Raw genomic sequence first — 22,257 nt, 5'->3', positions numbered from 1 at the left:
GGCGTTTGTTACCAAGATAATCTTCTCTCTTCTTTATAAATTTCACGATTGCATGCATAAGCATTTTTTAACGGAACGCACAAATTGCAACTAACACGATTTGCGCCGAGTAACAAGTTTACGAAACTTAAGCTGGAAGTTTGTTCGAGCAACCAACCACATGCTGACTAAAGGCAAATTTCCGCAGATCTATTCTACAACTGACTTCCCCCAATTTGAATCCATGCGCCCTCAAGTGCGTAACCTGAGCAAGAGGAAGAATCCCATCAGCATTCAGCTTGCTCATTCAAGGCCTTATACACCTCAATCAGATCAATTCGCAGGTGCCTAGTCTCCAGACGCTGCAATTGGCAGAACTTAAGCCTTTCTTGGTAAGAACAAACCTTTGTTCTCCTCACCCCTCACTAATCTCGTTGCCCTTCTCTGTACTCGTTCCAGCAGCTCTACATCCTTCCGAAAATGAGGCCCCCAGACCTGTATGCAGTACCCAAGGTGTGGCCTGACCTTATATAAGGGGATAATCACCTCCTTATCACTGCTGGCAAAATTTCTGTATATCATTGACAAGACCACGAGCTGCTCTGGCCGCCTGTCTGCACTACTCAGAAAACTGAATATCTGACTACATAATTACCCCAGGTCTTTTTCATTCTCGGCTATCCTGAGTGTAGTACCGCACAGTTGGCACGTTAGTCTCGAGTTACTGCTTCCCATATGCAGTACTTTGCATTTGTCGATGTTCTGTCATTTATCAATCTGCCCAACTGTAGATCAATCTGTAGATCCTGTTGCAGTAACATACTGTCATTAACAAACCTGCCAAACTTCATATCATCTGCAAATAACTTATATGGATACCTTATGGGGGATTTAAATGGGCAGATACAAATATAGATGGAACTCAAATACCTGATGATTATAAAACTAGATATACAGGGTGTCTCAAAAATATTAGTACAAACGTTTAGGGGAGGTAGGTAACATCTAAAGGAATGTGAATCGCGTAGGAACCCATAACCGGAAACGTCACAGGAAAGTAGTAGCAGAGGCACAAGAAGCAGAAATGATACAAGACAGTAATTAGTGGCAAACATTAATTTGACATAATATTAACAATGGAGTACGAGATGGATGCATTTCATGATGTTACAACAGATGCTCGAAGGTTCCACCATGAGAACCCGATGCATGCGTGACACGGACGCAGCATGGATTGGCGGACACGGTCGAACACACCTGGAGTTTCTTTGACAGTAACAGCAGCGCAGACGAGTCTCGCCACGAGATCCATTTCTGTCTCCACAGGCAATTCATACACAATAGATTTGAGGGCCGCCCACAGAAAGAAATCAAGCTCGATAAATCAGGTGAGCGTGGGGGCCAGGAAACGGGTCCACCACGGATCTGTTTCCTGGCCCCCACGCTCACCTGATTTATCCATCGACGCCCAAAACGCCTGTTCAAATGGTCACGAACACACCTTTCATAATGGGCAGGCGCCCCGCATGTTGAAACCAAATGTTGCGTCTCACATTTGCTGGAACATCAAATAACCCTGGTAGAACTTGTTCAAGAAATATCCGATATTTAGCGGAGTTCATGAGGGATGGTAACAGGTATGGGTCGACTAAGCAGTCACCGACCATACTTGCCCACACATTTATTGCGAAGCGATATTGTGCCGCATGGGGGCGCACACCGTGTGGGCCCTCTGATAATCCATACACTAGGTGCATGTCTGCCAGCTCACAGTTCGTATATCGATGCATGCTCTTCTTGCGGCGACTACTGCTTGAATGGGTAAACCAGATATTTTCCTTCTCGCGAACTGATGAACATCGCCGTGTATAGACTTACGGTGACGTTTCCGGTTATGGGTTCCTATGCGATTCACATTCCTTTAGATGTTACCTACCTCCACTAAACGTTTGTACCCATATTTTTGAGACACACTGTATATTAGAAGTCGATTTGCAATAGCCTAATGAATTACACAATTTACCTTCAGCTCCTGAACATAAGTATAAATAAAAAATATCCAAAATTAATGACTACGTTATATAATAAAGAAAAGTATGTATTACATTTACATTACAGAAATTTGAAGTATTGAGAATTAGGGCTAAAGCTAACAAAAATGCACAGGGTATAAGAACTCACAGACTTACGTAAAGGTTCCGTTTCGTGGAACGCTATTTAAGTCGCGGAATTTCCCCACGCTTATTCAGCACTCGCAACTGTGCTGGCTGAATTGATTGAATCAAAAAAGAAATGTTCGACGAACATGTAAATAGAATTATTTATTGTATTTATTCAATTTTTTTTTATCTCATGCGCAGGAAAAATTACAAAAACGTGCAATTTAAAAAAAAAATCAAAATTATAAAATTACAAAAAAAAAAGAGGAGACAGGCATAACGTCAGTAAATTATACCTCTCGAGCATCGTTGCCAGAATCAACGTCTTCAGCTGATAAGCACGCCGCTGAGGAGGTTGAGGGCTGTGGAGATTTAGAAGGGGTCGGCCGCTCAACCTTACGAAAGAACATATTAATGGATGACTGGACCGTGGCTTTTTTATTTTCATCGTAGATTTCTTTGTAGCAAGCAAGCATATCATTCACTCCTCTGTTAACTTTTAAGAATTGTTCGCTGTCAGGTTCCATCTTCTCAAATCTCGCCATTTCCCAGGCAATTTCACGAAATGCCATTGCCACTCTCTGGTGATGAAGCGTCTTGGCTCCTCATTTTGTTCATCTTGAGCTTCGTCAGCATTTTCTTCTTTCACTATCGCTGCCTGCAAGTCAATAAGTTCTTCATTAGATAATTTCTTCTCTTCTTCCTCTATTAACTCCTCCACGTCTTTGGCATCAACCTCCAACTGAAGTAGCTCTGCAACCTTTACAATCTTATCTGCAACTACTTCATATGATTCGTCTTTTTCAAATCCTTCGAAGCCTTTTACGTGTCGTGGGCATATTTTCTTCCATGCGCCATTAAAACAACTTTTAGTAATTTCTGCCCATTAATGTTTAAGACGGCGTGGTAAATATTGTAAGATTTCCAAAAGTTGCTTAACGTAAAATTTTTCTTATTGTCTACTGTAGACAATGCCCGAGCAAATGCTGTGCGTAAATAGTATGCTTTTAAATTCGAAATAACACCCTGATCCATAGGTTGGATGAGTGAAGCCGTGTTTTGCAGTAGAAATATTACTCTCCCGTTCGAATTGAAATCATCTAGATGCGCAGGATGTCCAGGTTTATCTAATAGAAGCAAAATCTTGAAAGGAACGTCATTGTCTTTACAATATTTTTCAACCTCGGGAATGAAGCATCATTGAAACCAATCCTCAAAGAGAGATATTGTTATCCATGCTCTGTTTCGATCGGAAATGCACGGTTAAAAAGGTTAAGTGCAGCCATTATCAATCCACTGCAGGATGGAAGCCTTCTCAACAATTCATGCTGAGGGAAAATGGACTATAATCTGCCATGCTGGTCCAGTGCGGGTTGGCAGATCGACCGTATTCAGCAGTCAAGGGCTTGAACCCCGGTCTACTCAAAGAGCATGTGCTACTGCACTCCCGCTCCTGACCACTCGGCTACGGGGGTAGGGTGGCTTTATTAATGCCCTTAAGTGCATTGATCTTTTGACATGTTCCTTTATACGCGCACTGTCCTTTAAAATAGTATTCACTGTTGAAGCAGCGAGACCTAATTCCCTTGCAATAGATGACAAACTTTGTCCTGCTTTGTACTTCTTAATCATTTTCATCTTCATTTCTAAATCAATTTTGTTTTGTTTCCTGGCACTGCCAGCACTTGCACTTTTCGTTGGTCGCTTTCCCTTCATCATTGTAATACGTAAATAGGAATGAAGAGAAGTTTCTGAAAATTTGTACAGGCAGTTCTTGCTTTACGAGTTCCCGGGTTTACGAGTTTATTTTTCATCAAGTATCAACAAAATCGAAAATATGAAGATTAATTGCAAAAAAATGAATGTTAAACATTCATAAATATCGCATTTCAAACCACGCGCGTAGCTATGTAATTAGAAAGGGGTTCAAGCCCGTCACCACCAAATACGGAGGATGCGGAAAGGTCAGGGAAATGACCACCGCATATCCCGGAGCAACATGGCCTTAGTTGCTAATGCTCCTAAAAACCAAATAACAAACAATAAACAAAGCTATGTAATACAGTGTACACAGCTTACGATATTAATCCGTTCCAGAGATACCATCGTAACTTGAAAATATCGTAATGTGAACCCGGGTTCACATTACGATATTTTCAAGTTACGATGTTTGGTAATACTGTAATGAACCCGGGTTTACCAAACCCTGGTTCATTACGGTATTAACAAACGAACGAATTACCAAAAAAAAAAAAAAAAAAAATGTGAACACATTGTTTTTTGGTAATTCGTTCTACGACCTCGGAAGTTGAAATTTTTGCTATACTGTATATAACTCTCTAAAAGGTAGTTTTTATAGTGCAAATTGTATTAGTTACCAATTCAAATCACTAAAATGCACTATAAAAAGTACCTTTTAGAGAGTTATATTATTATATATAGCGAAAATTTCAACTTCCGAGGTCGTGGAACGAATGTCACAAAGACATTTTTTTTTAAGCATATTTCTGGAGGTCACGACCATAAAACAGGAAAAACAATTTGCACTTTCCGGTTTATTGGGCTTTTCTGTTACTGCAAGCAATTATAACCGGGTAGTAAACTCGATGTTATCGCATTTTGCGAAAATACCGATAGCTGGAATTGTGTGGTTTTTTGCGTTATTATGGTGAAATGTGTTTTCCCCTATACTGAAATCTTCAATCATATAAAAAACAAATACATTTTCAGAATCTTGTCTTCATTCCTTTTTTTTTTTAAATTCACTTGAAATTTCTGTTTGAGATGGATATCGTGTGTTCTTTAATATTATAGAGCCTAAATATTGTTTTTACACCTTCAGCTAACAATTCTATAAATATTTCAGGAGCATCTACATCTCTGTATAATCTAGGCGCTTTATATTTATATTCACTATCATTAACGTGTTTTATGTAATAACAGAAACTCATAAGTTTATGTTTTTGATATTTTATATTTATGTTTTCGACCTCTGCATCGTCAGAAAAATATTTATCACCAAGTTGTTTATTTGAACCAAACAAATGGAAATTGCTGGTGGTAAGGTCAAGGCTGATGGGAGAATGATTAAGAGATTCGCATTCTAAATTAGTAAGGAAGACTCCTTTGAGTTCCCCGTGCTGTGTGCGATCTTGCTTTGTCAAATAACAGTTATACTCCTTGCCACAATAGCCCAGGCCGTTTTGTGCGAATGGAGTCTCTAAGTTATTTCAGACGTGTGCAATAATGAACTTTAACAGTACAGCTTTAACTCAATTTCTTGTGGGTGAACCAAACTGCTTTCACTTCACTCATGCACGTTTGGATTACTGTTGGAAACTGTGGATCTGCAATTCATTGCCGGTAACAATCTGTGTCATCAGCGATGAATCGCGGATCATTTGTTGAATCGCTTCTTCTTCTTCTTATATCATCTTCTTTTGTGTCGTAGCGACGGAGCTGTTCTAAAGCAAAGTCTCATGAAGTGCTTTGTGTTCATGTTTCATTTTCTCGGTAATCCGTCGCACGCACACTTTTTGAAATTTGAGACAATCAGGCTAATATTATGCTGTAGTCTAAACCACGGGGCATTCCCATAGTATCCGCTATTTCTTTAGTCCATACCCGTTTACTCAATTATAAACAGCTTTATGAAATAAACATTTTTCCCCATACTTGGAAGCATTTATTTGTGAATATCCTTGAGAGAACTCTCCTTTGGATTACAGAAAACTCGCAGCATCACACTGTTTTTCAGTGTGCACACCTACAGTGGCATCATTCAAAGTTAACTAATGCTATCGCATCGCAAAAGACAGATTCATACCACTGTGGAATGTTCTGTCACTTACTGCTGAAAACTCAGATCATTCATTTAATATTTATGGAATTGCTTTTTCCCTAGCATTAGTAACCACAAAATCCAACATTATGTTATCACTTCATATTAGTGATAACATAATGCTAAGCGTAAAACAAGTGGGATGTATTTATTTTAACTTGAAGGATATCCCCGCCTCCTAAATATCACCATCTTACCTTTCCTGCTGAAATCATGTTCCCCAGAAGGACAACTGCAACCAGAGCAAGTAAGGATTTGCGATTTTCTAAATAAAAAAAAAAAAAAAAGGTTATTTTTATTCTAAACTTGTTTATACTTGCATTTAATATTTTAAATGCTTATTAGAAACATTGCTATGTAGTTGTGTGTAGCATTTCGAAAATCCTTGTAGTTACTTCACCATAATATATGTTCTTCAAGACACCTGGTCAGCGTGGAGAGGAAAAGACCAAACCCTCCAGCACATGACAGCACGACGAAACGAATGGCCCTCAGTCCCCAGCGGCTTTTACTCCCCCTCTTACGGCAGTGAGAGGATCAGAGGGTGATAAGAATCTCTGAGTAAGACCAGGCTGCCATGCACGGAAACTGAACTTGGCCTGTTACAACGTAAGATCGCTCATCGGTTAAGATGGGATATTAGAGCTGGAAAAGGGATTAAAAAATGTGAGTTGGAATATCATCGGTTTGGCTGAAACAAGAAGAAATGAATCACTTATAAGTTTATCAAGTGGAAATCTGCTGTATACCAATGGAAACAGTAAAAGGAGCGAAGGTGGAGTTGGCTTTCTGGTCCATAAAGTTATAAAAAACAACAATTTGGAATTCATAAGTACATCACCAAGGATGTCAAAACTACTACTCGGGATTTCTAAGAGATACAAGTTAAAGATTATAAGAATTTATGCACCAACATCGAGCCATAATGATGAAGAGGTTGAAGAAATGTACACCGAAATTGAGTCTTCTAGATGAGCAGAAAACCCACTACAGTATCATTATGGAAGACTTCAATGCTAAGGTTGGAAAGAGACAAAACAACACAGAAAGGGGAACTATAGGAAATTTGGAATTGATGAAAGAGGTGAAAGACTTGTGGAATTTGCAGAATCTCTAGGAATGTCAGTAATGAACGCTTTTTTAAAGAAAAGGGTGAACAGAAAGTGGACAGGGAAGAGCCCAAATGGATTAACAACTAATGACTTCATCCTCACTAACAGAAGATATATCATGAATGATGTTACCGTCCTGAATAAGGTAAATGTTGAAAGTGATCACAGAATGGTAAGATGTACACTTGATATAGATGTAGGAAAGGAAAAAACTGACTCGAGTAAATAATACAAAGGTCTTTGAGATAACAGAAGAGGAGAAAAAGCAGTATGTACTGGAACTTAAGAACAAGTTTGAGCTTCTACAGACTGTTCAGGACCAAGATATCGAAGAGGAATATTACAACTTTCTGAAAGTGATAAAGTCCAAGAAACCTATAGGGAAAAAGAAATCCAAAGAAGAAAAAATTAGTCAAGAAACACTTGTTATGATGAACCGAAGGCGACAAATGAAGAGCTAAATAAACACTGACAAGGAGAAAATTGAGTATACTGAGTTATGCAAAGCCATTAGAAAGAGACTCAGAGAGGACATAAGAAGATTTAACACAAGAAAAGTAGAACAATCATTAAGGGAAAACAATTAGCAGCCATGAGCAGTAATACAGAAAGACAAATGATACTGAAACTGAAGAATAGCGATGGTGTACTTATAAAAAGCAGAGAAGGCATAATTCAAATAGCAGAAGACTACTATACAGAATTATACAAGGAGCGAGGGAATAATGCCAGCAGGGGTAAGATAGGTCGCAAATTAGTAATACATACGACATACCCTATATCCTTCCTGATGAGGTAGAACATGCGTTAAAGAATCAGAAAGCCATGGGGGAAGTTGAAGTTACTGTAGAGTTGTTAAAATTGGGAGGAAGAGAAATGACAAAACTGGCAAGACTCTTCACAAAATGCATTAGAAAAGTGTGATGCCTAAGGACTGGAATAATACAATCACAGTTTTGCTGCATAAGAAAGGAGATAAATTGGAAATTATAGACCAAATAGTTTGTTATCCCCACATCTACAAGAATACTTGATGAGAATCAACCGAAAAAGCAAGCTGGCTTTAGGACAGGATTCTCAACTATGGATCACCTTCACGTAATATCGCAGCTAATGGAGAAAGCAAATGAATATAAAACACCATTATGCCTGGCATTTGTGGATTATGAAAAGGCATTCGACTCCATACAGCATAAGGCAATGTTTCGGGACTGTAAAGACAAGGCAATAGATACCCCATATACATGTATTATATTTTGAAGAAAATATATGAGAACTCTACCTCCTTTATTAGACTAGACAAAGACAGTAGCAAATTTAAAATTGAGAAAGGAGTTAGACAAGGAGACACAATACATTTGTATTTCCGAAGTTCTTTACAGCCTCCCTTGAGGAAGCTTTCAGAAGATTAGACTGGTCACAGAAAGGAGGCAATGTGAATGGAGAGCACCTAAACCATTTACGAGTTGCTGATGATATTGTGTGGTCATAAGCCACGATCCCAAAGAATTAGAGGACAATCTTAATCAGTTATGCAGAGTTAGTATGGATTTTGGACTAAAGATGAATATGACAAAAACAAAAGTAATGACGAACAAGTATGCCACAGAAAGGGATATAATGATTGAAGGAGCAGTAATTGAAAAGGTGGAGTCATATACTTATCTGGGACAAGTCATTAGCTGTAATAATGATAAATGGCTGGAAGTCAAGAGAAGAATAAATTTTGGATGGATAGCATTCAGGAAATATAGTCACATACTGAGGATCAATATCCCAATTTGTCTGAAACGTAAAATAATGAATCAATGTGTACTCCCCACCATGATTTATGGAAGTGAAACGTGGGCACTCACCAAAAGAATGGAAGGGAAGCTGAGAACTACACAGCGAAGAATGGAACGAATTATATTGGGAATCAGACTGTTAGATAAGAAAAACACATGGATTAGTAAACTCAAGTAAAGGACATACTTATCAAAACTAAAGAACTAAAACTTGAGCAGGACACATAGCTCGAAGACATGATGACAGACGGACTAAGAAAATAACAGAATGGTACCCAAGAGGAGCTAGAAGAAAACCTGTAAGACAACGACGGAGATCGACAGATGAAATTCATGAGTTTGTGGGTAGTGAATGGATGACCATTGCACTAAACAGAAGGAACTGGAAAGTTGCTGGAGAGGCCTTCATCCTGCAGTGGATTGAAAATGGCTGATGATGATGAATATACGTTTAGCTAGTTAAAACTGGCCTGAGGCGTTTATTTCTTTTTACTTTATGCAAAAGGCGTTAGCGCACACGCAGTTATCATCTCGAGATGGAATCCTTTTTCCAAAGGTGATGTTGGGGTGTGTGTGTGTGTGGGAAGGGGAACACCGGCCTTTTGTTCTCATATTATCTTGTCTGATTGTCAGCATATCCAGTCACCTCTTCTATGCGTATAATTAATAGTAATAATATTATTAGTATTTATATCATTATTGTCATTATACTGTATTACTGTACAATAATAACAAATCACAGTACCATGTTTCGAGATAATGCAATAACGATTACATGAATTGCATACGGAACCTGTAATGAAAGCCAATATGATGGTTTTAACGAGTATATTTATAATTTTTGGCTAGTACGAGTTTTGTTACACGTACTGCCCTCATTTTGAAAAGGTTTCATCCTCCATCCCATCTTCGGCTAACTAAAGCATCAACACAGGTATCATAAATGACCTTGACTTCGATTTACTATGGAGTAAAATGTAATGTGTGTGTGTATGTTAAGTGCCAATAAAACAAAGGCTCTGAGGCGTCAATATGATCTGTGTGTAAATTGCTTGTGTACTGTGATCGATTTTCCCGTTTTTTTGGACGAAAAATCCGGAAATTCCAGAAGGGGGAGAAAAACAAATATACCAGCTTGACTAACTCAGCCACGTTGTGACATCATAGGCTTACAAAATTCCCCGTGTTATTGATGGATTCGAACTCGTGTCTCTTCCATCCGGTGTGGGAAAGACGGCGATTATATCAACTGTACTATCCTCGAAGGCATTTTACCATGGAAGTGAATTTAATTTATTCAGGCATTAATATTGAGAAATCAATTTTAAGATTTACTAGGGGGCTTTGTCTCCTGTTCACTGCGCTCGCTTCTTTTGATAAATTAAAATAAAATACTTCTGAGCCTGGGTACATTAGCTGCTCAGCCATGTCAGTGGATCTCAATTGATAGGTTGGTGATGCTTATTTGGGGTTCATTTCAGGATTTCGACACCGTGTCGCTTCCTCTGCTATGAATACGTAAATACGTTACATATGGAAATCAAGCATGGTATCGCGTGGTCATGTTAGATAAACATAACGCGTGACCACGCTTAAACATATAAACTTATTTTAGTATTTGTTACGTGTTACCATGTAACCCGCATCTCTCTTCTCCAATTGGCTTAATAAATATCACTAGGAGGAAAATTATTTTAATGTATAGAAAGATATGAAATGACTTTATTTTTATTTTCGATTACAGTATTTACTTGCAGGAATCCAGCATATTAAGGTTAACTAGATATTAACAATAATATCATAAAATGAAATTTTATTATTATAATAAATGAATAATAGTTAGGTGGCTTGATTGGCTGATTGTGAATCAAATGATCAGCTACTTTAAAATTAGTTTTAGGAAAATGTTTACATTCAGCTGATATTTTCAGAAATTCATTTTGCAGCTCATGCAAATTATTTCTTTTGATTTCATTTTCTTTTTTAGTATTAGTAGGGATAAATGATGCAAGGAAGCAAGCTTATGTAATATATAGCATTAGTGAAAAGCCACTACCTACCTCATTCTTCCATCCCCTCTAATAATTTATCAAATTCTTCCTTAAATTTATATACGGCGCCTCCGTATCCAGGTGGGAAGGAGCAGCAGTGCGTAGCACACGCTTCTTGATTGGACCGGAGTTCGAGCCCGTGACCACCAAATACGGAGGATGCGGAAAGGTTAGGGAATGACCACCGCTTATTCCGGAGCAATATGGCCTTAGTTGCTAATGCTCCTAAAAACCAAATAACAAACAAACAAATCCTTAAATTTATTCAAACTACCCACCATCCCAGCAACAGATGGGAAAGTTTGTTCCAAAAAATCAATCACTCGCCGGCTCAAAGCAAATGTTCGCACCTATGTCCTACCACCGTTATTTTTCAATATAAATTTATGTCCCCTGAGCAAGAGTTAGTATTTCCGTCCGTATTTAGTTTACTAATCCCTTTAAGGTGGCAAACATTTCAATCAGGTCCCCTCACAGGTGCCTAGTAATTTCAAGAATTTTTTCTTCAATTTCCAGAGCTGAAGTCTTTATGGTAAGAGTCTTTTTGTGTTCCTGACTAATCTTCTTGCTAGTCAGGAACACAAGAGGGTGCGCTTCTCTTCAACAGATCCACATCCTTCCTAAAATGAGGCTTCCAGACTTGCATGCAGTACTGAAGATGCGGCCTAACCATTGTATTTTACAAATAGAACAGTTATTCCCTTGTTCCTGCTGGCAAAATTCATTCTTGTATAGCAATGATAGAACTCCATGTGCTGTCCACGCTGCTCAGAAAACTTCATGTTAGACCGTACAGTTAACTCCAGTTCTTTGTGTCCAGTACTACGCCCGGCTAAGTGTGGAAACGGTGGGTCCCAACAGGGGCCCAATGGCTAAATGGCCAGGAGAACAATGATACACAATACTACACATATACACAGTCCACTTTTAAACCTCTGGCCTTGACAGAGTACTGTCTCACACTCACAATGAAAATTACGCGGAGATGTGGGGGACTCCTGGTGCCGTGAGACCCTAAACACACTTTACTACCCAATTGCTATGTTATTCTGTAATTACTAGGGTTCGGATTATTATGACCTTAAAAATGTCGAAACAAGATGAAAATATGTCATTAAATTTAACCAAATATGACTAAATAATGTACCTTTACATACCGTATAAATGATAATATTTTCATTTTTTTTATTCTTTTAAATAAACTAAATGCAGCAAGGCATAATATTTAAGAGTTGTAGATTCTTAAAATATCGGTGTAGATGCACCGTAGATTAAGAACAACTTAAAGAACAACTACGATAGTAGTGTGAAAGACATCATTTCGTCTGTATCTCATATTGTGCTCTTCCTTCAAAACGAGTTGCCCATGTATTGCACTACCTCGAATAAGTAACGCTTCACCAATACTATTGTTACATGTCTTACCACTACCCACTGATGAAAAGGCAACTAGCTTTGAAACGGTGCCGTCTGGGTGGTGGTGGTACTCACTGAGAATAAGTAACAATAGTCTTCTCTATTAGTGAAGCGTTACTTATTTGAGGTAGTGCATTACATGGGCAACTCATTGTAAAGGAAGAGCACAATATGAGATACAAACCAAATGATGCCTTTCACACCACTATCGTAGTTCTTTAACAGTTATCTGTGGTGTATCTACACCGATATTATATTTATTAATTAATTTACGTACGTCTTTATTGCACGCGTTGCAATATATTATTTTTCCATAGATAACCACAGAAGAAATCCATTTTCTAAAAAGCTCAGTTTTGGCTTTATTTCACTAACAGCTGAATAAAACAAGTTGACAAAATAATTAGTTGAACTCGGTATAAGACGAAACCACTGTAAAGTTTTAAACTATAGCTAAAATTACACTACGGTGTGGTTGTGAGTGGCTAAAGAGTCAATCAAAATAACTTTGGGATTTAACCGCTCGTGCCTGCCCATGCTGGAATGTGAAATGATTAAATGTAAATTCCCACTGTTTTTTCGAAATATATTTTAAATCAATTTGATAAATAATTTGTCTATTATCGTAAGACGAAATATGAAAATTTTATGTCGACAAGTATAAAATATGCTATTAAATATGATATATTTTTTGAAATTATGACCTAATGTGTAAAATATGATGATATATGAAATTACAAACACGCTTCTTTAGGATCCTCAGACCATGTAACATGGACACATAAGTTTCATGCCTTTATGTAAACGGAAAATGAATATGATAATACATAAAAATCCGAACCCTAGTGATTACTGCTTACCATGTGCAGTACCTTGCATTTATCAATGTAAATCTATCTTATTTCATTATAAATGTACGTTTAATGCATATTTAAGCTAGATAAGATAATAATAATAAAACAAAAACAAAAAAAAAAACTGAAAGAAAATAACAGTTACAGTATAAAGCCATAATTTCAAAAGAAACAAAACAAGGATATACATATTGGAATGTTTATCGGCTTCTCTATAAATCAAAACAGATATTTAAACATATTTAAACATCTAGAAAGTACTCACTATGTAGTGGAAAAATCTTGTCCATTTTATGCCTTCCGGGGTTCACTAGAGAATTTAAGAGAAAAACTTATTAATATGAAAGGTTTTTTGTTGTTACTTCTTTTGTTCCTTTTTTATAAAGAAATTTCAGCAGGTTACACAAAACGTGAATACTGTACACATTGATAATCATACACATTGATTTTATTTTACAAGCCTGGGACAGTTTCAATTCGAGGGGAAATGTGAGTTTATTTGTTGCAAATCTATGATTAACGTCTTCAGCGTTTAACGACTTGACATAATTCCCTAAAGCGGTATGCTCCTGTTAGAGTAAGAATTAAAATTTTAATTCCTTTGGCATGTTACCATTTTGCAGTTAAAATCCGTTTCTTGGTTGCAAATATCCATCTATCGAGAAGATGGAAATAGCCATCGTTATTTTCATCGAATATTGCTCTTCTTTTCCTTGATTGGATTACTGTTTTAAATCTTCCAATGTCAACGCTTGCTTAGATCGTGTCAGTGAAATTATTTTTGCAGAAATGAAATTCTTTATTTCGCTGTACACTTTAAAATCTCATCCTTTATCTAAACCTTGGTTTTCCACTCAATGTATTAAGGTTGTTCAAGATCTGAGACAGTGCCCCCAAAACTCCTCTCTCAGACTTTTAGATACCATTCAAAAGAGGGCAGTTAAGTTAATTAATTACCTCATCTCTTGCAAAGTCTCTCAACTCCCTGTTTCATGGACACTGTTTCTCCTGTATGCTTTTTCCTGTAGGTACTTCCATTGGCGCTGTTCTTCTGAATTGGTTTTTAAAATTACCCTTCTCTCTTCCAAACCAGTTCTAACACCTGCCGCAACCAGTTAACATCCGTTTTACTGTCCAACTTCAAACTCATAGAACCAACTTTTCTTCTTCCTCATTTAAATGAAAATTACAATCTGCAGAATCTACACGTATTTCATCTGCTTCTAAGATGAATGAAGATGCTTGTCAACAAGTATCGTTTTTCATTTTCTCCCCCCCCCCTGCATACTTCCTTTGTCAAAGGAAGTACTTCTTCAAAGTCGGCTTCCTTTGACAAAGCGTCAATTTAATTTCTCATATTGAAAAATATTACATATACACCCGATATTTCCTTTTAGATATCGGGTGTATATCTAAAGTAAGCTAAAATAATTTGGTAAGCTATTGACTGGTAAATATACCTTCTCTAACAGTTGTGTAAATATGTAAGTTATATATTGAATTACTGAATTCTAAATATATGATTTGTATAATGTATGTACAGAAACATTAATGTGTAAATACTGTGCACATAAGTAGTATCGGAATAGGGTATGAACGAAACGTCAATATGGTAGGTTCCCCACTCAGAGGGTGGGAAATCGGTTTATATTTTCTGGCGGTTGTTTTTATTTTATCTCAATAGATGGCGCTAGTTACAATTCCAGAATATAATTTTCCATTTATTTTTACCTTTGGGTCTGTGATCATTGATATCCAACGGGGTTAGATGTAACCTTTGAATGCACCGGTTGTGACGTCAAAGGGAATTTTTGTGAATAATTTTAGCGTTAATTATGTGACAATGCATTGTGGGTCTTAAATCGGAAGATCTATTTTGGGGGTGATTATGTTGTAGGGGGAAGGGAGTGTTTATGCTGTGGGCCACCGTCCTGCGTCACAGATGTGTGCAGGATGAAAAACCTTTTTTTCCCCTGAAAGATAAAAATACCTTATTCCCTTGAAAGATAAAAATTTCTTGCTGTCTCCATCTGTTGTTGAGATCTGAAAATAAAATTACCTGTATTCTTAAAGTTTTCTTGATCAAAGTTCCTTGCATTCATTCTTGATCAAAATGTATGTTCTTAAAAAGCTCAAAAATTAAAATTGTGTGTTTCCCTGAAGTCTTGTCAAGTTTATCTGCAATGATTGTTATTTTCTCAAACTTCTGTATATGCTGGATGTGAAAAATATTTTTCAAAAGTAAAATTTAAGATTAAACAGTTGTTAAAAGGTTATTACCTGTTCTTGAAAAGCCGAAAAATTAAACCTGTGTGTTTCCTTGAGTCTTATCAAGTTTATCTGCAATGATTATGTTTTTTTCTCAAACCTCTGTATATATATATATTATTATTATTATTATTATTATCATCTGTTTATTCCACAAAAGGAAACCACCCCACGACGGCAAAGTGCCAGGAGGGTGCTAATTACATGTCAGCGTATGAGATACTATGGGCAGTGGGTTACATGTGCTGAACACGTAGTCTCTCCCCGAAATATATACACATTTTATATTTAATACAGTATTTACACATTAATGTTTCTGTACATACATTATACAAATCATATATTTACAATTCAGTAATTCCATATATAACTTACATATTTACACAACTGTTAGGGAAGGTATATTTACCAGTCAATAGCTTACCAAATTAAAGCAGAAAGTTTCACTTTTACTCACAATTCTTTTGTCACTTTGCAGCCGATTCATATTTCGGTAAGTCTGTAAGAATTCTGGAAGATCTCTTTCCAGTATGCTGCATCTTCACAGAGTTTTTCGGCATCTATGTGCAGAGAGTTAAATATTTTTGCTGCATTTGATGGGAAGAATTTTTGAAGGCTACTAGGCTTACAAAACCTATATTTTAAAAACTATTCAGGATTGGTGTGATGTTAAGATTTCAGTAGAGAATGGCCCTTGAGATAGTAAAAGGGTGGCCAGCAACTCTATTAAACTTGACGCTCATAGTAGTAAGTCATTTCCTGAGGGAATACTAAATTCGCGCCTGAGGGATTATATTTTCGGGGGAGTTTACATCAAGTCACAGCCAACGATTTTGATTCGAATTTTAAAGATAATTCTTTCCATCGGTCGTACGATTTCAAAGAAGGGGAATTTTTTTTGGAAAGACGTATGTATGGTTGTAGATTTTTTCCATCACATTATCACCAATTCAAAGTCATAAAGATGACGCACAAAGAGTTGTGCGAATCACCCCACAACTATCGCTCTGGAAATTATGAAAAACTCAAATTTTAAAGACAAAATTTCAATGCTGATGGTTCGTTTTGTTTGTGTAATAGACAAAGTACCTCAACATTATTAACTGAGTGGGTGATAAAACTACAGTTATGTGGATTACAGTTTCATTCTGATTGATAGCTTGGCAAATAATTTCTGTATGCTTACTGCTAGCTTGTAAAGTGTTCTCAGAAAAAAAAAAAAAACACGGTGAGTAAGAGAGAGAAAATCTTTATTGTACACTAAAGATACAATAATGTGCCCGCCACAGCCAGGAGGCCAGGGGCTTGACAATGATATAGGGTAATATAAAAATATGTACAGTATAGATAACATAACATGAAATTAACTTAAAAACGTACCATTAACCATTCAATAGATATGAATATAAGGCAGACAGTTCACCAAGGTATGTACACGTTCATATGTACAAAGCACATACCGGTATTTCAGGATATTCACACAAGTCAGAATATTTCACAGTGCCAAATTGATGTTTGGTATCGCATTTTCTTGTAAAACAGTTCGTCGATGCTATATTAACATGAAATTTACATTCTGTTTACTATCTTAGAAAATAATTTTTGTATGAACAATAAATTATTCTTTTTTTGTAAATTTTATCAGTATCTGTGTTCCTTTTTGAGGATAAGAACTTTAAAATTAACGACTAATGAGGCTAACTAATTTAACTCTTTTTAAAGAGTTTGACATATAAACTTAGTCTTTTTTTTTTTAATTTTTTTTCTTCAAACTTTGGAAACAAACAAACAAAAAAAACAGTTATTTGTTGACTGAGAGAAAAGTAATATGGTTTAAATTCATGGTCTAAATTTGGACGTAATTAATTGATAAGTTGTGTGGGGTGAACAGCGCGAGTTAGACAGAGTAAGGGGGGGCTGGGGGAAAAGCCAGAGGTATGGGGACGATAGAGAAGGCGATGCCTCACCAGGCGGAAGATAGGATGGGGGGGGGGAGGAGCAGGAACCAGCCTAGAGTGCTCGGCTTGATTGCCAATGTGGCTTCGAAGATCATTTTTTCACAGGCACCAGCAGCGCATACGAAAACGCTGCTGGTGCCTCCAGTGTCTGGGTTTGCAGATATCAATGGGTTGAGCACCCTGAATTCTGATGGATCCTTCCACTTGTTCAGATTACGAACCTAAGGGGGCATAAATTCAAATTAAGAAAAGACAGATGTAGAATGAATGTGCGGAAATTTGCCTTTAGCCAGCGGGTGGTTAATTGGAACAAACTTCCATCTGTCGTTGTGGAAGTTGATAGGTTGAATAAATTTAAGGAGGAACTGGACAGGCATTTGGAGGGAATGGTGTGTTTTTTTTTTTTTTTTTTTTTGGCCTGATGCTGCATAAACTCATACACTTGCTTTCTTGCATCACATGCCACTACTACATCTTATCAGCCGATGGAACTCGGATAAAGGAAGTGAATTCAGTTCAATTGAGCTTCGAAGACAATTTGCTGGGAAAAAATACGAAATCGAAATACGTATATGAAAATGTATATGAAACACGCGCTTACGAAAATTAATATGCAAATTACTATGCGTGCGCATATTAATTACAATGGTGATATATGGTGAAAATAAATCGCACAACAGTTCGACACAAAATTTGCTGGGGAAAAAATACAAAATACGAAGCGTATTTCGAAGCGAAATACACGCATATGCTTTCGAAAATGAATATAACGAAAATCGAATATGAATATACGAACGCATATTAATTTTTTCATATGCGTGTGCATACGAAAAGAAACATATACAATAACGCATATCCAATTTCGTATGAGCATATGTTTTGCGTGTTATATGGAAATTGATATGACGAAAATGAACATGCGCACCGCATACGAAAATCCATATCAATGCGCATATGATATGGAAGTGAAACGTGGAATACGTGGGATACATGCGTATACGAAAATCCATATGGGGACGCGCATACGAAAATCCATATCAATGCGCATATGATATGGAAGTGAAACGTGGAATACGTGGATACATGCGCATACGAAAATCCATATGTGCACGCGCATACGGAAATCAACATGCGCACGCGCATACGGAAATCAACATGCGCACGCGCATACGAAAATGCACATGCGCATACGTAAATTGATATGCGCATACGAAAATGAACATGCGCATGTTCATTTTCGGATTATGGATTATGGATATCAATGTGCGCATACATATTTTTTTTTTTTTTTTTTTTTTTATTATATAATTTGCTTAATCTTTACAATTCCTTTATCTCTGCCGTTTGTTAACCCCTGGCATGGTGCCGTGAAGGGTATTGTATGGTCGTGGTACCTGCGTGTACCGGTGAACTGTACAATAAAGATCTTATTTATATCAATTTACGTATGCGCATACAAAATGAATACGTACGTATGCACATGTATACAAAAATCCATATGCGCATACCCTTCATCGAGGGGTATGCGCATATGGATTTTTGTATACAAAATATGGGCCATATTTTGAACCTCGATGTGGGCCAAACCATATGGGCCCACATCGAGGTAATGGCTGATCCCCAAGAGCCAACAGTAGAATCAGTGTCAGATTATTTACAGAATATTATGCTTTTGACGTATTTACAATGTAATACATTTATGAATAAAGATATTCATAAATATATTCTTATTTATATTCACAACACATTCATAAAGACATCGTATTTTGAACATTATTTACAATATATTGGGCATTATTATGCTGTCCATTTCAATGTACAGTTTTCCTGGCCACAGCCAGGCTCTTAAGGATCTGTCTTCAGTACCTCCAATCCTTCGAAAACCTGCAGTTGCCATCAATTGATTGGATTGTGGGGAGAATCTCCCTGCGGAGAAAACGTTCACTAAGGGCTAGTCTGTTATAGTGGGCTGTGAGCATGGGAACTGACCTCAGTCCTGGGAGAGGGATTCTCCAGCCGCACAGTTCCCAGATGCTTCGCTCCTAGACCATTGCGGTCCATTTTGGCAGTGAGAACAAGGCGTTTTTCCAATACAAGATCTGGAAGTCGAGCAAAATTTTGTGAGATTGCCATCGCAGTTAACCTTTGCTGGGGTGGACGTCGATGTCGATGTATGATCATCGAAGGAGCTAGTATTTGGTGGAGTACACGAGTTTGATGTTGGTAGGGGCTACGGACCCCTAAAAAAGCCAGGATTCTGCCCTGTTTTGCTGAATTGTTTAAGGAAGCAAATAACAGTTATGCAGGAAAAAGACAAACTGTGCATGCAATGAATAAACAAAGTTCATTATCTAATTGTGAAAATGATGATGCTGCTGTTCTTGGCCTCTTAAACCATATTGATACTTTGCTTGAATTGGTTCACCAGGATGCTAGTGAGCCAGTAAGTCTCACTGACAAAGTGAAAGACTCAGAATCAACCAGGTACAGTGAGGATATGGATATTTCTGACGTAGCCGAGTGGCCAGGAGCGAGAGTGCATCGCACGCGTTCCTTGAGTGGATCGGGGTTCAAGCCCGTGACTACTAAATATGATAAATATTTGTATTGACGATTTATTGTAAACTCTACTGACTTGGTTGTCGTGCCGGAGTATAAACAGAAAATATATTTATTTCTGATGAAAATGTACTGGCATATGTCTCAGGTTACCTAGCCAGAAATATTTTAAAGAGCCAACAATTGTAAAACATGTAAAAATTTACTATTAGGCCCAAAAGATCTTGATATTGAAAAACTGTTGTATTTTAAAGATTTTAATGTGAAGAGTATGAATTGAAATGGCCATCAAAGGAATTGTTGAATACGATGATATGTCTATCAAATATCTTCTTTTCTGAAGTTTATTTGGTATTTCATAAGGAAAATTTTGTAAAAAAACATGTTTGTGATAAAACATGTTTTATTGAATTGGGAACCACAAGCACAAAGATAATATGCAAAATGTGCTTATTCAGTCTTTCTTGAAAATTATGTTAAAACACAAAGTGAAAAATGTGAACTTGGTTTACTGGTCTAGTCCAGCATCACAATCCCTTAAAAAAAATTGAAATATATTAAACACATGTAACTGGGAAATGTTAAACATGTGCTGTGAAAACTAGAGGGAAAAATTGTCATGATGTTTTTATTAGAGATCAGTTGTATCAAAGCAATATTAACTAACTATTCCGAACTACAAAAAACATGACAATTCCAAAAATAAGATACAATTTCATTTCATTGGATGGAATTCGATTGTCTAGTGAACTCCAAACCACTGAAGGTTTTCTTCTGGTTTTCAGAGACATTCCAAAGTAATCTTCAGAATGACTCTGAAAGCCAGACCTGAAGATTATTGTAAATATGAAAACTACCTGTTCCTTTTTATTAAAAAAAAAAAAATAGTTCAGAATTGACATCATAGTTTAAAAAAAAGGTTCGGATATTGTTGAAGATGACAGCTCCTACTTGTTTTAGTCTAGTAAACTGCCCACAAGAAAGTCTTAAGCATGTTTCAGAGTCTTTATCTTATCAGTATCTTTCTTACAACTCCAGTATGAAAATTATCTGAATTTCGATGCTGGAGTTATTATTATCTGTCTATTTCCATAAGGAAACCACCCCGGAACGGCAAAGTGCAGGAGGGTGCTAAGTACATATCAGGGTACGAGATACTACGTGCAGTGGGTTACATATACTGAACACGTAGTCTCGTCCCGAAATATTATATACACATTTTATGTTTAATATATATAGTATTTACACATTAATCATTCTGTACAAACATTCTACAACTCATATATTTACAATTCACTAATAATTCCATCTATAACTTACATATTTACATAACTGTTACAGAAGGTATATTTTTCCAGTCAACAAATTATTATTGTTCTTAAAGCAGAAAGTTTCACTTTTATTCACAATTCTTTGGTACTTTGCAGCCGATTCATATTTCGGTAAGTCTGTACGAATTCTGAAAGATCTCTTTCCGGTATGCTGCATCCTCACAGAGTTTTTCGGCATCTATGTGTAGTGAGTTAAATATTTTCGCTGCATTTGATGGGAAGAATCTTTGCAGGCTACTAAGATTGTTCAGGACTGAATGCAATGGATTATTTACTTCTCCGCAACGTCTAGCAGTGGCACGCGGTTTGACTAGAATATTATCCAGGACTGGAGCATCCACTCTGCCTGTGAGCATTTGTGCGAGTGTGTGTATGTTCCTGTTAATTGTCCGTTGCATCCAGGGTGTGATGTTAAGGTTTGAGTAGAGAATGGCCCTTGAGATAGTAAAAGGGTGGCCAGCAACTCTGTTAAGCCATCGCAAGAACCAGTACTCGATCCCAAGGACGGACTTATAATGTGAATCTGGAGCTGAAGACCAGTTGTAAGAAAGATACTGATTTTTGTATTTGCAAAGGAAGCAAAGCTTATTTCTCAGTAACAGCATATCATAGCATCTTTATGGTTTATGAAATCAAGGACTGTATTGAAGACTGTGACACTGCTTTATTATTAATAATTTATTTGTTTACGTTGCTTGTGCTGGGGATTTCATATGCAGTATGCAATATAAAAATTTTGTGTTTATCTTGTCTCTGAAAGAGTCCAGAAGAAATCGGTGGGATGCAAAGGATGATATCACAGGTCGATAGTCTTGCTTTTAATTTTATGGCAAATCAATATGATCTATATATATATTACAGGATAGTTCATGTGATGATATTACTTATTTCAATTTACATGATGGTTCATGTGATGATATTACTTATTTCATTTTCAAAAAA

At 36.9% G+C, this 22,257-nt stretch overlaps 1 protein-coding gene across 1 annotated transcript in view; it reads right to left on the bottom strand.

Annotated features, from left to right (window-relative positions):
- LOC150086836 (uncharacterized) overlaps positions 1–22,257 on the bottom strand; it is a 64,024-nt gene that overhangs the window by 28,716 nt on the left and 13,051 nt on the right. The window contains exons 2-3 of the mRNA XM_090372290.1: positions 13,465–13,509; positions 6,177–6,244 (exon numbers count right to left, since the gene is read on the bottom strand). Of these exons, the coding sequence (XP_090228416.1) occupies positions 6,177–6,244; positions 13,465–13,509 (113 nt within the window). The remainder of the gene's footprint in view (positions 1–6,176; positions 6,245–13,464; positions 13,510–22,257) is intronic.

This window comes from Mastigoproctus giganteus, chromosome 4, assembly GCF_048544385.1.
Source record: "Mastigoproctus giganteus isolate SK-2022 chromosome 4, ASM4854438v1, whole genome shotgun sequence".
NCBI classification, from domain to species: Eukaryota; Metazoa; Arthropoda; class Arachnida; order Uropygi; family Thelyphonidae; genus Mastigoproctus; species Mastigoproctus giganteus.
The sequence above is the reverse complement of the archived record's forward strand: the minus strand, read 5'-3'. Positions and strand labels throughout refer to the sequence as shown.